We start from the raw sequence: 14,601 nt of genomic DNA on the forward strand, positions 1-14,601 counted from the left end.
GGTGCTAACGGGATTGGGTGAGTGTGCTACTGATTCCAAAAGCGATTCCCGTTCCAAGACTTCATTTTGGTCACTTATTGATGCCTTCCTTGAATACCGCCTGTTTGGTTTGTTTCTCTCTCTCTCTCTCTCTCTCTCTCTCTCTCTCTCTCTCTCTCTTCTCCTCGCCTCTCTCATCTCCCTCTCTCTCTCTCTCTCTCTCTCTCTCTCTCTCTCTCTCTCTAAGTAATAAACGATGTGTGTGTGTGAGAGAGAGAGAGAGAGAGAGAGAGAGAGAGAGAGAGAGGAGAGAGAGAGAGAGAGAGAGCATGGTAGTCATTTAAAAGAAATGCCTGTTTTTACAAGTAACTAAGGAAGAGGAGGAGGAGGAGGAAGACGAGAAGGAGGAGGAGGTAAAATGCATAGGGGAGGAGCAGATGAAGAGAAGAGGAGTGAAGAGAAAGACTGAGGATGTCAGAAGGAAGGAGTAAGAGGAGGAGAAGGAAGAGAAGGAGGAGGAGGAGGAGGAGGAAGAGGAGGAAGTGGAGGAGATATAAGTATATGCCAAATGCATGATGATATGATGATAAAAGGGTTCTAATGAGCTTAGGTGGCGAGAGAGAGAGAGAGAGAGAGAGAGAGAGAGAGAGAGTTTATATTTTCTCACTTTTTAAATGAAACAACACTCCCTGTGTTGTTTCATTTATCATTCATTCTCTTTTTTTTCCTTTGTTATTATTTCTTTCGATTCTTTTCTATTCATCTTTGTGTCTTTTTCCTGTGTATCATTACTACCGCAATATCAATTACTTTTCCGTATCCATACAAATAGTAGCTTATGTGTAACTTTTTTGAGTCAGTGTAACCTCAAATAACTTTTTTATAACTTCACTACATAACTACACTACATAACTACCTATCCCTATACACATAACTTTTCCCTCATACATATTCGTAATTCTCTTCTTGGTATAGCTTCACTATTTTTTTTATTTTCGTAAAGTACAGGGTGTTCTTATTTATTTATGTGTGCAATGCCTTAACATGCTTTTGTGCCCACGCTCTTGAATCTTCCGAGTTTTCCACCATTTGGCTACGAATGCAGAGTCACTCTCAAACTAAATTTATCTGTGGTGTATACCTCTCACCTAACTCCTCTGACTATAAGAAGTTCTTTGACTATTTAACTTCCAAAGTGGAGCACATTCTGACCCTCTTCCCTTTTGCAGAGATCTCCATTCTTGGAGACTTCAATGTTCACCACCAGCTTTGGCTTTCCTCTCCCTTCACTGACCATCCTGGTAATACCAACTAGCCTTCAATCATATATATATATATATAGAGAGAGAGAGAGAGAGAGAGAGAGAGAGAGAGAGAGAGAGAGAGAGAGAGAGAGAGAGAGAGAGAGAGAGAGAGAGAGAGGAGAATGGTGCGATAGCGGAAGAAACATCCCTGTGTACGCTTTGTGACAATGTGAAACTGTAAAAGCCATGTTCCCAGATTGTTATGTGAGTCATAAAAAAAATAATAATAATAATCCTATCACAAGATGTTGTAAGTTAAGTGGACACGTGTAAGAAATGATAATTCTGCGTAATTATGAAGAAATTCTGAGGTTGGTGTGTGAGGTCTAAATTTGTTAGTATACAGTGTTAGGGCCTAGCTGTATGTGGGACCATCAGTTAAAATGTTCAACAACAATTTGAAGGTACAGGAGGCTGATAAACTTGTAGGGATATTACAACAACAACAACAACAACAACAACAACAATAATCATCTTGAAGGTGAAGAAAGTTGTTTGTATAGGGTGCGGCCCGAAGGTTCAGTTGTGTGCAAGTGTTCCCTCCAGCTGCTTGCTCCACTGACCCTCCCATGCAGCTCTTGGCCTGCCTCTCCATCTTCATCCTGCCACTTCTCCAAACATACGAGTAAGTCTTCCAGGTGTTCTGTCTTCTGTTATCCTCTCTGTGTGCCCCAGCCATCCTTTCTATCTGTCCTGTCACCTTCACTACATGTGTCTCAGTTTGCGTCTTGTGCACCTCACTGTTGTCTTGAACCTTAGTCCTCGTGTTTGGCGTTTGGCGGAAGTCGTATCTTACGCTTCTCCTTTTCTTCTTTTTCCTTCTGTTCCTCCGGATCTTTCTTTCTCTCTTTTTTTTTTTTTTTTGTTTCTTCTTCTTCTTCTTCTTCTTCTTCTTCTTACTACCATCATTATTATCATTATCATCATTATTATTATCATCATTCTGCCTTTTCTCCTCCTTATCGTCGTAGCCATCATCGTCATTGTCGTCGTCATCCTACTTTTCCTCGTCCTACTACTACTACTACTACTACTACTACTTTCCCACTTATTTATCACGTAATGGTTTATGTCCCCATAACGTGATCCTTGTATATGTTTACATGGAAACAACACTGCATTACATGTACAAGGATCACATTACATTTCTGCTGCTGTTTTTTTCTCTCTCTCTCTCTCTCTCTCTCTCTCTCTCTCTCTTACAGCAGAAACATGTATCTTATTTAAGATAAATAAATAAACAAAATGAAAACTAATGGCTTATAATCTGCTTTCAGGACCTATGCAAGCAAGTGTCAGCAGGGTCTTCAAGTGTGTGTGTGCACCGTGTTGAGTGTTAAGTCGGTGCAGGAAATCAAGATGCCTCCAACACACCTTGATCAAAGGAGAACTGCACACCAGTTCTTCAGGATTAAAAATTTCCTAAGGGTTATTGGGACCATTGATGGTAATTTATGTATACTGTATGCATATCCAATGCAGGGATGGTATATATATATATATATATATATATATATATATATATATATATATATATATATATATATATATATATATATATATATATATATATATATATGTAATGAGTGCAAAACTAGGGCACAGTTAACCTACCTTAATTAGGCTCACCAAGCACTCACCACAAGAACCCACTGATTAATTTAAACCTCCTGCTTAGGTTCACAGAAACCTGGGCCACAATTTAAAAATTTAATGATTGAATACATAATAAAGAAAACACAAATGAGTACATAATAAAGAAAACACAAATAAAATATGAGTGCTTAACACTCTTAGAGGCCACACTGCTGGCACTCCAAAATACCTGATCCCATGAGAAAATGGGTAAATCCACATACAAATAAACAGGAGAAATAAACACTTCACGCACCAACACAAGAAATGTTATATGCCACTGACAGTCCCACCCTAACCAGTACCCCCAGGACCCTCACACCCTATAGGCCCAACCGCACACCGACCCAACGCGCTGAAGGTACGCCACTACCACTACCCTGAAGTACTGCAGCTCTTCCTCCATGCACGGCGATACTAACACCATAGCAGCCAGGGACAGCAAGTTCCTCACTGCAGCCTCCTAGTTCACAGTATCTGCTACGGTGCCACCTCACTGACGTCCCACAGCACACTGCCAAGACCAAACTCCTGCCAACCAAGCGTACAAATCACCACCCTATCTCCCAATAATGTCCCCCAATGTACACTGTTTCACCATGAAAGAATACAACAAATCCCAATAACATACCTGCAAATCAAATGGCAAATCCACCACTACTCTGCACCCTGTCTCTCTCTCTCGCTCGCCTCTCCCGCCAAAATTCCCACAACAACAAACCTCCAGGGCCTTAAGACTCGTTTTGGCGGGACTCGCTGACTAGTCTGTGAGCCTCTCGCAGGCGCGCCCACTTCAACTTCTTACACTCACCCCCCCTGAACTTTGTGCATGCCCTCATGCACAATCCCCACAGCCAACACAAGACGAACCCGTTGCACCCCTTTCAGCAATCCTACTAGACCTCCTGAGTTGAGGGGCCTGAACCCCTTTAACCTGCTCTGAGCCTTCACCACTCTGTTCATCTGGCTCTTCACCAGGCCCTAGGGCATCCTCTCCCTCCTGCTCAACCACTGAGTCCACTTGTTCCTCTGAGTCCGGTTCTGGAAACCCAAAGCGCTTTAACACTTCTGTCATATCTGGCATTTCTACTTCTTCCTCCTCTGTTGGCCCTTCATTACTTGTCCCTGCTGGCACTTCATTACTTGTCCCTGCATGGCCCTCACTGCCATTCCAAGGACGCAAGTTACTGCGATGTAACACCTTACTACAGCCGGACTCACCTTCTGGTCTGACCCTATACACCCCACTCACCCCATCCAACACCTCCTCAACTTCCCACACCTCAGCTGCAAACTTAGGCTGAATCTTCCTCCTACCTAGTACTGCATTGTCCCTTAGCAACACTCTTTGTCCCACCCTCAATGGCTCTGCTTTTCCTTGCTCCTGACGCTTCCACCTATTGGTATTGTGGTAACTCTTGATGTTCAACTTAGCTGCTTTCCAAGCAGCCTCCTGTGTCTCTCTGAGCTTCCTAATCCACATGCTATGGTTAGTAGGCTCACTATCAGTTTCCTCACAGAACCTATCCAAAGGTAAATGGGGCTCCACACCAAACAACAAATAATGGGGTGAAAAACCAGTGACAGCATGGGGTGTGGTATTATAGATGGCAGTGAGGCTTGACAAGTGCCTAGGCCAATGCTCCCGCTGTTCCTGACCAAGGGTAACTAACATCCCATGTAAGGTGCGGTTAAACCTCTCACAGATCCCATTTCCTTGAGGGTGATACGGGGTGGTACGAGACTTGGCTACATGGTAATACTTGCATAGTTCCTGCACTAACTTTCCCTCAAAATTCCTACCCTGGTCACTATGTACCCTTTCTGGGCAACCAAAACGGTGAAAAATCTCCTCCACCAAGATCTTGGCTACTGTGCTTGCCTTTTGGTTTTTAGTAGGAAAGGCCAGGGCAAACTTGCTAAACACATCCGTCACCACCAATACATTTTCCTTGCCATCCCTGGCCGGATCCAGCAAAGTGAAGTCAACAGCCAACACTTCCCAGGGGCGGTTGGCTTCCAACGTACCCAACTTAGTCTTGGCCCGCACACCCTCCTCCTTCCCCATGACACAGACTTTGCACTTTGCCACATACAATTTGATGTCTTCATGTAGTCCTGGCCAAGCAAACCTATCCTTCACTAGTGACGTTGTTCTAGCAACCCCTTGATGACCCCACTGATCATGAGCGGCTTTAAGCACTTCTTGTCTCTGATTCACTGGCAACACCACTTTCCACTTCCTAGAATCTGTCTCCCTTCCACGCCAGTAGATCACCCCATGCCTCATAATGAGGGACCCTCTCACTCTCCACCATTGCCTAAACTCCTCTACTTGTAGCAACTGCCTTAGTTCTGCTGGCCTCACTCTACCAATCATTTGTCTCCACAACTTCCCTACAACTGGACAAGACTGTTGCATATCCCTAAGCTGCTCCTTACTGGCACCACGCCATACCTGCATCACAGCCACCCCTTTCACCGAGGTGTTAGGACTGGTTTCCCATATCTCCTTCTCTTCCTCCCCTCCCTCAATCAATTCCTGGGGCCTCCTCGACAATCCATCCGCGTTACCATTCTCCTTCCCTGGCCGGTATTTCACCTCAAAATCAAACCTTCCCAAGTCACCCAGCCACCTACTCTCCACTGCCCCAAGCTTGGCAGAGTTCAAATGTGCCAGTGGATTATTATCCGTCAGCACTATAAAATGTCCACCCACCAGATAGTGCTTAAACTGCTCTGTCACTGCCCACTTCAGAGCCAACAGCTCCAACTTCCTAGAGCTGTAATTGCTCATGTTCCGCTCTGACTTTCTGAGACCTCTACTTGCAAAAGCCACCGGATGCAACCTCCCATCATGCTCCTGAGATAAAACTGCTCCCAGTCCTTCAAAGCTAGCATCTGTCTCCACCACAAACTGCTTGCTGTAATCTGCACTTTTCAACACTGGAGCCTGACTTAACTTCTCTTTCAACAAGGCAAATGCTCTGGCCTCATCCTTCCCCCAATAATCACTCACTGCTGCCTTAGAATCACCACTCATCAAAGCATGCAACGGAGCAGCCACCTTCGCAAAATTTTTCACAAACCTTCTGTAAAAGGAGCAGAATGCGACAAATGCCCTGACCTCCCTAACAGTGCGCGGAACTGGCCACTCCTGTACAGCCCGTATTTTCTCTGGGTCTGTATTAATTCCCTCCTTAGAAATGATAAATCCAAGGTACCTAACCTGGGGCTTTAGTATGTGGCATTTGGAAGGTTTCAACTTCAGCCCATGTTTCCTCAAAAGCTTCAACATTCCCTCCAGTCTATCCAGATGCTCATCCACACTCCGAGCAAACACCAACAAATCATCCAGATACACCAAAAGAGTCACAAAAACCTGATCGCTAAACACATACTCCATAAACCTTTGGAATGTTGCTGGGCTATTGGATAACCCCATAGGACAGCGCACATATTGATAATGGCCAAATGGTGTTACAAAAGCAGTCTTGGGCCGGTCTTCTGCCCGCACAAGAATCTGATGATAACCTGCAGCTAAATCAAAAGAAGAAAAATACTGCGCCCCGGCTAATGCATCTAGTGTGTCTTGTACCCTTGGTAATGGGAAGGCATCTTTCACTGTCACCTCGTTCAGCCTTCGATAATCAACACAAAGTCGCAGCGAACCATCTTTCTTCCTCACCATCACTATTGGGGCTGCATATGGGCTCACACTCTCCTCTATCACTCCCTGTTCCAACAGTCCCTTTACATGAGCTTTAACCTCAGTGATACATGGGGGAGGAATATGTCTGTATGGAAGGCGAATGGGCACTGCACTATTGAGGTGAATTTCATGCTCCACTCCAGTAGCACATCCCAAATCCTGCTCGTTTTCAGCAAACACATCTCCGTACTCATGGATCAATCCATCCAGTCTCTCCAACTGTGCTGAATCAAGCTGACTCTCATCCACCTGCACCCCTAGTCTGTCCTTGAACTCCTTAACCACTGAAGGAGGTGCAGTCTGAGCTACTGTGTGTGTGTGAGCTCTTCCCACAGTAACCTCCCTTCCATGAGAAACTTTGGCTACCTTCCACTGTGGCCTGAATTGCACATCTGCTTGTCCCAGGTTACCCACTGACAGCCATCCTTCACCCTTAACCACTCTGGTATAACTGGGAAATATACACAAACCTTCAGGCACCCAGTAGCCCTCACCAGGCACTAAGGGCTCCAACACCACACTATCTACATCTACTTCCTGTAAACTTTCCACAAACACTCTCATTATTCTTCTGGTACCAGCCGGGATTACTAAATCCTGTTGCTGCTGAATTACAGCAAACCCCAGAGGCTGTTGTGTCACCCTCAATTTTGCCTCAATGGCACGGACACACCTGCCCCACTTCTCAGTTAGCCCCAGGTGCACGGCTCCCTTCAACACATTCATCCCAAACAACACTGGCAATGTAGTGCCCTGCACCACACCACTCTCCCCACCACCACCTTTCACAAAAAGTCCACAGTCTTTAACACTTTTTCCCTCAATTTCCACATTCACCTTCACATAACCCAAACAGGGAATTTCCCTCCCATTTGCATCTGTAATCCGAATGTCCATCCCATAGATCACAGCTTGCTTGGGGAGGAGGTGCTGTTTGTACCATTCCTCTGTCACCAGACTGACCTCAGCACCAGAATCAGCCATAGCACTTACAGGTATACCATTCACCAACGCATCTATCCTCAGAGTCTTTCCAAACAACTTAACTTTCCCTCTTTTTACATCATTCCGTTCCTCGGTCACATTAGTCACACTCCTTATCTGAGCTGTAGTGGGGGCCCTGTCGTCAGGCCTTGAGAGCTGGCCCCTTGTTCTCAAGGACTCCCGTTTCCCGCTGTCTTGGACACCAACTCCTTGAACCGTTCACACTGATATCCCAAGTGTCCATGTTGTCCACACAAGGAGCAAGATGGTGAAGAAAGGGTACTCCTCACAACTCTCTCTGGCTTTTTCCCACTCACTAACTCTGCTTCTTCCTTCACAATCCGCTCAGCCTCACTCACTTGGTCTGCTGCTCGCTGAACCATGTCCTCCCACTTCACAGGCTGGTGCTTTTCCCACCATTTTCCCAACTTCACTCCTACTTTTCTGTCTCTCAAATTCCTACAGAACCATGTAGTTAGCAGCCATTGCCGTTCTTTATCTCCCTTGTCTCTCACTTTGTACATTTTATCCACAATAACACCCAGAGAATCAGCAAATTCCCACACTCCTTCACCTGGCTGTTGAACCCGAGCATGCAGCTGTTTTTCTAAGTCTGTATAATTCAGTTCTGGTCCAAAAGCAGACCTCAAACAATCAAAAAGGTCAGACACAGTCTTCACAGTACTGTTGCGGACCCTTCGACGGGCTGGGCCTTCCAAGAACCCACACAGGTATGACACTCCCTCAGAGCCCTGTAATCCCAGCTGCTTTATTTTCTCTGTGGCATCCTCTACCCAGTCATCCAACTCACTGGCCCTCCGTACCCTTCCAGAGAATTTTCCAATAGTGGGCACAGGACGTGACCACACCATGTTTTGCATGTGCCCCATTTGGTCAAACTTATTACACAGTTGTGCCACTGCTTGGGATAACTGAGCATTGCTACTGATTAATTTATCAACTACCTCTGGGGTCACTTCCACCTCCCTGCTCTCCTCCTTGCACCCAACTTTAACCCCAGCTACACCTTGGCCATCAACATCACCCAAACACAACAAATCCTCCATTGTGCAGGAGTAGTGCCACACTAACACTTAAGTGGATATTGCCAAAAGCACTGGACCCAAGCAGGAGTTTGAAACAATTTCCCCAAAAGGGCATAGAACTACGCTCTGCTACCAATTGTAATGAGTGCAAAACTAGGGCACAGTTAACCTACCTTAATTAGGCTCACCAAGCACTCACCACAAGAACCCACTGATTAATTTAAACCTCCTGCTTAGGTTCACAGAAACCTGGGCCACAATTTAAAAATTTAATGATTGAATACATAATAAAGAAAACACAAATGAGTACATAATAAAGAAAACACAAATAAAATATGAGTGCTTAACACTCTTAGAGGCCACACTGCTGGCACTCCAAAATACCTGATCCCATGAGAAAATGGGTAAATCCACATACAAATAAACAGGAGAAATAAACACTTCACGCACCAACACAAGAAATGTTATATGCCACTGACAGTCCCACCCTAACCAGTACCCCCAGGACCCTCACACCCTATAGGCCCAACCGCACACCGACCCAACGCGCTGAAGGTACGCCACTACCACTACCCTGAAGTACTGCAGCTCTTCCTCCATGCACGGCGATACTAACACCATAGCAGCCAGGGACAGCAAGTTCCTCACTGCAGCCTCCTAGTTCACAGTATCTGCTACGGTGCCACCTCACTGACGTCCCACAGCACACTGCCAAGACCAAACTCCTGCCAACCAAGCGTACAAATCACCACCCTATCTCCCAATAATGTCCCCCAATGTACACTGTTTCACCATGAAAGAATACAACAAATCCCAATAACATACCTGCAAATCAAATGGCAAATCCACCACTACTCTGCACCCTGTCTCTCTCTCTCGCTCGCCTCTCCCGCCAAAATTCCCACAACAACAAACCTCCAGGGCCTTAAGACTCGTTTTGGCGGGACTCGCTGACTAGTCTGTGAGCCTCTCGCAGGCGCGCCCACTTCAACTTCTTACATATATATATATATATATATATATATATATATATATATATATATATATATATATATATATATATATATATATATATATATATATATATATATATATATATATATATATATAGCTGCTGTGTAACATGATCATCATGTAATAGTTTCTTTTGTGTGCACAGGCAGCCACATTGCCATGAAGGGCCAAAGTGTGGATGAGGCCCTCTACTTTAACTGGAAAAGGTATCACTCCCTCTGAACATCCAACTTGTTTGTGATGCAAGTGGAGTGATCCTCAGCTACTGCTCCAGATTGCCAGGTATATAGCATTATTGCATCACATGTTTACCCAACCATGTATTTTATTGATTTTCATGTGACTGCACATGGTTACTGGTATTGCATAAGAAAACATAGTGTGATAAGCCTTGACATTAGTTATAAATGAACACTTGATATACTCCTTTATAAGTAATGAATCCTCTTGTAGTATGAAATCTCACTTTTCACAGGTGCCTGCACTCTTGTGGAGGCGGCTTGCAGTACAGACCCATCAAGTGTGTCAAAATAATTAATGCTTGCCTGCTCCTACACAACTGCTGCATCAAGTTCCTGATGACGTATGTACTTGTCACTATTTTTCTGGTAGTTGACAGGATATATCTGTATCATGGACATTAGATTTAACCGAGTACAGTCATGAATGTTCTTACACTTGTTGTTAGGGTAATAATATTTGTCAGAAGTGTACCATCATTTAATGAAAATGATTTTTTTTTTTTTTTCCCCTACAAAGATGTCTTGAAAGTCATTATGGTTTGGGCTAGTTTTAGATCATCAAAATGCTAAATGTCAAACTGCATGACTATTCCTCTCATACAATATAAACTTTAAACAAATGGAACAGTTAGGTTCCAGTCCCTAGACCTCTCAGACCCTCACAAAAGTCTGCTTCCAGCTACCACCTTGAGGATGAAGCAGTGCCCCATGCTGATACCAACCCTGCCGTGCTGTAGAGGGGTCAGTGTGCTTCAGGCAGAATTGTGTGGCAAGAAATCATACAAAACTTCTTCCAGCAATGCAGTAAGGAAGTGAGGTCAGTAATCATGTAATGAGTGAATTAATTGTTTTCCATGTATCACTGCATACTAAATGAAAGAGATCAGTGCACCATTTAAATTCAGCAAATACTTAAGTGGCTTGCTAGTATTAGGTATGAATAACACAAATAGATTAAAAAAGTGCTGTAGATTTATTTAAAAATAAAATAAAATTACCAATTACCAAAGTCTTTGCAAGAAAAGAAAAATATAACATATGAGTATAGTTCACATCCTGAAAAAAAAAAAAAGTAAATAAACTTATTTACAGAAATATCCACCAGCAGGTCACCACAAAACACTAATCTTACTTTTGTACTTTAAGTAACACAGAAGCATTGTAGGTATCACAGTGAAGTTTGGTATTATATTGCACTAACATTAACATGCTGCTAGAGGTTAATGATAGAATTGCTACAACTTAATTCTACAGAAAAGAAATATAACTTAATATAACTTAATTTGATAACTTAGTCTTATAAATTAATAACTTAATAAAGGTAAACTTATGAAAGGTAAACATTAGAATGCTATAAATTATTGGTGGGTGGTGTTGGCATTAATGAAGTGCTCAGTAAGTGTTACCAGCTGCTGCAATGAATGCACAATGTTCCTCTGCACTTCAACAGATTGGCAAAGTGCCTGGGACATGTTTTGTACAGCCAGCTGCACCATCACCAGCTCGTCCATGCTCGGATGAATCTGCTGTTGGGTTTCCTGTGCTTGAGAGAGAACTTCCAAGTCAGAGTGGCCATCTGAAATACAGTTTAGAAGCAAACATGACTACACCTCAAGTTACAAAGTAAGTGGTATTTCAAGTTACATGTCATGCTATCTTGCTGTGTCCTTTTACCTCATTTGCTCCTTGGACCTTTCTGCTATACTGTACCCAGGCTGGTGGTGTGATGCACTTATGGAATCAACACTTTATATGCCTCAGAGATGTATTCCTCAAAAAATAAATAAATAAATAAAAAAATAAATAAAATAAAAAATTAGGTCAAAGTAGCAAGAACAACAGACTTAGTGGCAGGAGTTGCATATGTATAATCAGTGTTCATTGTACTGGAGGACACAACTGAATACATGTTAACATGTTATTCACCATTGCATGTAGTCATCTATAATGAGCATAATTTGAACAAAGATGTTCTCATCCAGTGCAGATGATACACCATTGTCAAATCCAGAGGCCCCTGTGGACCCAGTGACACCAGCAGTGGTGTTGGATGGCTCCAACACCACTGCTGGTGGAAGGCTGTGGTCCTAGAGGCCCTGACACTTCTGGAAAAAAAAAAAAAGCTGTCATTACTGCAGCTGGTATTGTTTGAGTGATGTTTTTATTGACAAATTTTTCTTTTAATTAGCAGTCAACCTAGTCATGTCTGTGTTTATCACATGGTTTTGCTGAGTTGATGAGCAAATGTGCAGATATCTACATTCATGAAGATGAGTGTTGGACATGATGCTGCCAGCCCCATGGAAGATGATGCTGTAGCACAATTATTGTTACATTACAGTACTGAACTTAAAAACAGCATTAATTTACAAAATGTAATTTGACCTTTGTTAGTTTACTTATGCAGTGTGGCACCATCACTTTCAGGGTATGGCAGTCCTGCAAATGCTGTGTGAGACAACATCCACAGCATGACCAACTCCACAGCAGTGTGTGTTGTCTCATCTGGAGGCCCCCACCTGCATGGATATGAATGTTGCAATTATCATCCACTTAGAAGTTCACATGTAAAGCCAAATCAACTTGGTGTAAATCATGAATGCATTAGAGCACAATAATGTTATCTAGCACTGCAGTGGTCACTGTCTCAGACCTGACTGCCAGAGGTACTGTACATACTCCTATTTATAATCCATTGCTTAGTTGGTTCTTGGTTATGTTTATTGACTATATGGGTAAATTTTGTAACAGCACCAATAATGAAATACAACATGTACACAAGAGCAAACTTCTTTTTATACAACTGCAGGGGTTTTAAGCACTGCTAACAATCACCTAACCTAACTAACCTAACCATAACCCAACCCTCCTTCCTCAACAAAGTAAAACCAATGTTCAAGAAATAAAATTTATTACAGCAGTTTGTGTCCCAAAGGCTGACCAGAAAGAAACTTTTTTTTTCTTCTCCCAATATGTAACTGAAAGTCATACAGAGGAATTTGTTCATATTACTCAAAACAATGTTCAGCGATGCCCAAAACATCAGTTAATTAAATTCCATCAGCAATTAGGTCAAGACAAAATATGAATCAAATATGGTAGTGTGGATAAATTTTTACTCTTTCATCTGTTTATCTTTTCCACATGAAACTAAACTATTTGCTTTTTGTTATTTTTGGCCTACACTGAATTAGTATGTTAATCAAACCTGATGTAACCTTACCAAAGTAATCTAACAAAACCAAAATAATATAACCTAACCTAACCTAACCTCAAATATCTAAAATAACCTTGCTTCTCTAAAAAAAAAAATATGTACATGTAGCTGTTTAACAATTGCTGTCATTATCATAATTAATTTGCAGTTGGTATGTGTGGGGTTCAAATTAGTCTGGAATGACAAGATGTATCTGATGAGAAGGAGAAGAAAAGCCATGTTGAGACTGGTGAAAGAGTAAAAGAATACCCTTCTGTGTGTCTGCTGGAACCATAAGCCATGATTTCACTTACTTGCAGCAGGACGTCACACCATTTTTGAGGAAATCTCACAGTAATAACAATCATATAGCTCTCTGTCCCTCTTCTGTGTCAACCGCACCATGCTCGGTCTGCAACTATGCTAACCAAAATGTGATAAGAATAACCGATTAACTCGCCAGTGCCTGCAGTGTGACGCTGTTCTGCACCACCCTTGTTCTTGACATGGGTCGCAGGTCCTTCAATTTCCTCTGGACCTCAGGATAGGCAATTGCCGTGAGGGGAAGATGGCTGAGTCTGGGCAGGTTGAGAGATGTGATGCTCATCAGGGTGGAGAGTGGAGAGTGGGTAGCGAAGTGCAGTGTGGTAGGAGTAGACACGCTGCCAAAGGAGCAGGAAGTGGTCCTTGGTCTCAGAAGAGCAGCCCTATACCAAGGGTAGAAGGGGTTGCCTTATCAAAGTTTGTAAACAATGTCGCGTGACTCCCTTTTGTGGTGTCAGTTTTGCTGTCCACCGCACCCCGATTCTACACCACCTCCACCAAGGTCAAGGCCTCGGTGTCAGTGAATCATTGTCTCCTTGTTTTCTTAGGGGGTTCAGTAGCCATGATGAAAGCATCGTGAGGACAGTTGAGTGCGGTGAGTGGTGACATTGGGTGTGTGACGCTGTATCAAAGTTTGTAAACAATGCCGTATGATTTCCTCTGCAATAACACAAAGCATCCTGGGATTGGCTGCCTTGCATGTGACGTCGAGTCAGTGACGTATCACTCGGGCAGCCAATGAGAACGCTGAGGGGGTTAGCAACCTCCACCCGCCAACCGCAGAAATTCTTTGTGGATACCGTTTCTTGGAGATTGTAATGCGGTTGCTGTGAGAGCGGAGTTATACCATTTGCCCGATCACAGGATGTTAGGTAGAAACCTGTTTCATGGATCTGGCCCATGGAGGGGGAGAGGGACGACCTGGAAATCTGTTCTTGTTCTCTCTCTCTCTCTCTCTCTCTCTCTCTCTCTCTCTCTCTCTCTCTCTCTCTCTCTCTCTCTCTCATTAGGTTATCCTGAGTACCATAGTCATTCCTCTTGCTGGATTAGGTGGTGGTGGTGATGGTGGTGGTGGTGATGGTAGTTGATGGTGTTGGGTTGAGTTGAGGATGGGTAGGATGTAGTAGGGGAGTGTTTGTGTATTTTGTGGTTAGGTTGTTGTTGT

General features: G+C 43.4%; 1 protein-coding gene across 4 annotated transcripts in view; it reads left to right on the forward strand.

The window, feature by feature from the left end:
• The window catches only part of LOC135097079 (uncharacterized), a 33,719-nt gene extending 21,015 nt beyond the window's left edge, over positions 1 to 12,704 (forward strand). For all 4 annotated transcript variants that reach the window (XR_010265365.1, XR_010265367.1, XR_010265366.1 and 1 more), the window contains 6 exons: positions 2,561 to 2,730; positions 9,820 to 9,956; positions 10,150 to 10,257; positions 10,596 to 10,733; positions 11,367 to 11,539; positions 12,344 to 12,704. Coding sequence is in view for 1 of the 4 variants with exons in the window: in XM_063998844.1 (XP_063854914.1) it covers positions 2,561 to 2,730; positions 9,820 to 9,896 (247 nt within the window). In the remaining 3 variants the exon portion in view is untranslated. The remainder of the gene's footprint in view (positions 1 to 2,560; positions 2,731 to 9,819; positions 9,957 to 10,149; positions 10,258 to 10,595; positions 10,734 to 11,366; positions 11,540 to 12,343) is intronic.
• The last annotated feature ends 1,897 nt before the right edge of the window (positions 12,705 to 14,601 follow it).

This window comes from Scylla paramamosain, unplaced genomic scaffold (assembly GCF_035594125.1).
Source record: "Scylla paramamosain isolate STU-SP2022 unplaced genomic scaffold, ASM3559412v1 Contig11, whole genome shotgun sequence".
Lineage (NCBI taxonomy): Eukaryota > Metazoa > Arthropoda > Malacostraca > Decapoda > Portunidae > Scylla > Scylla paramamosain.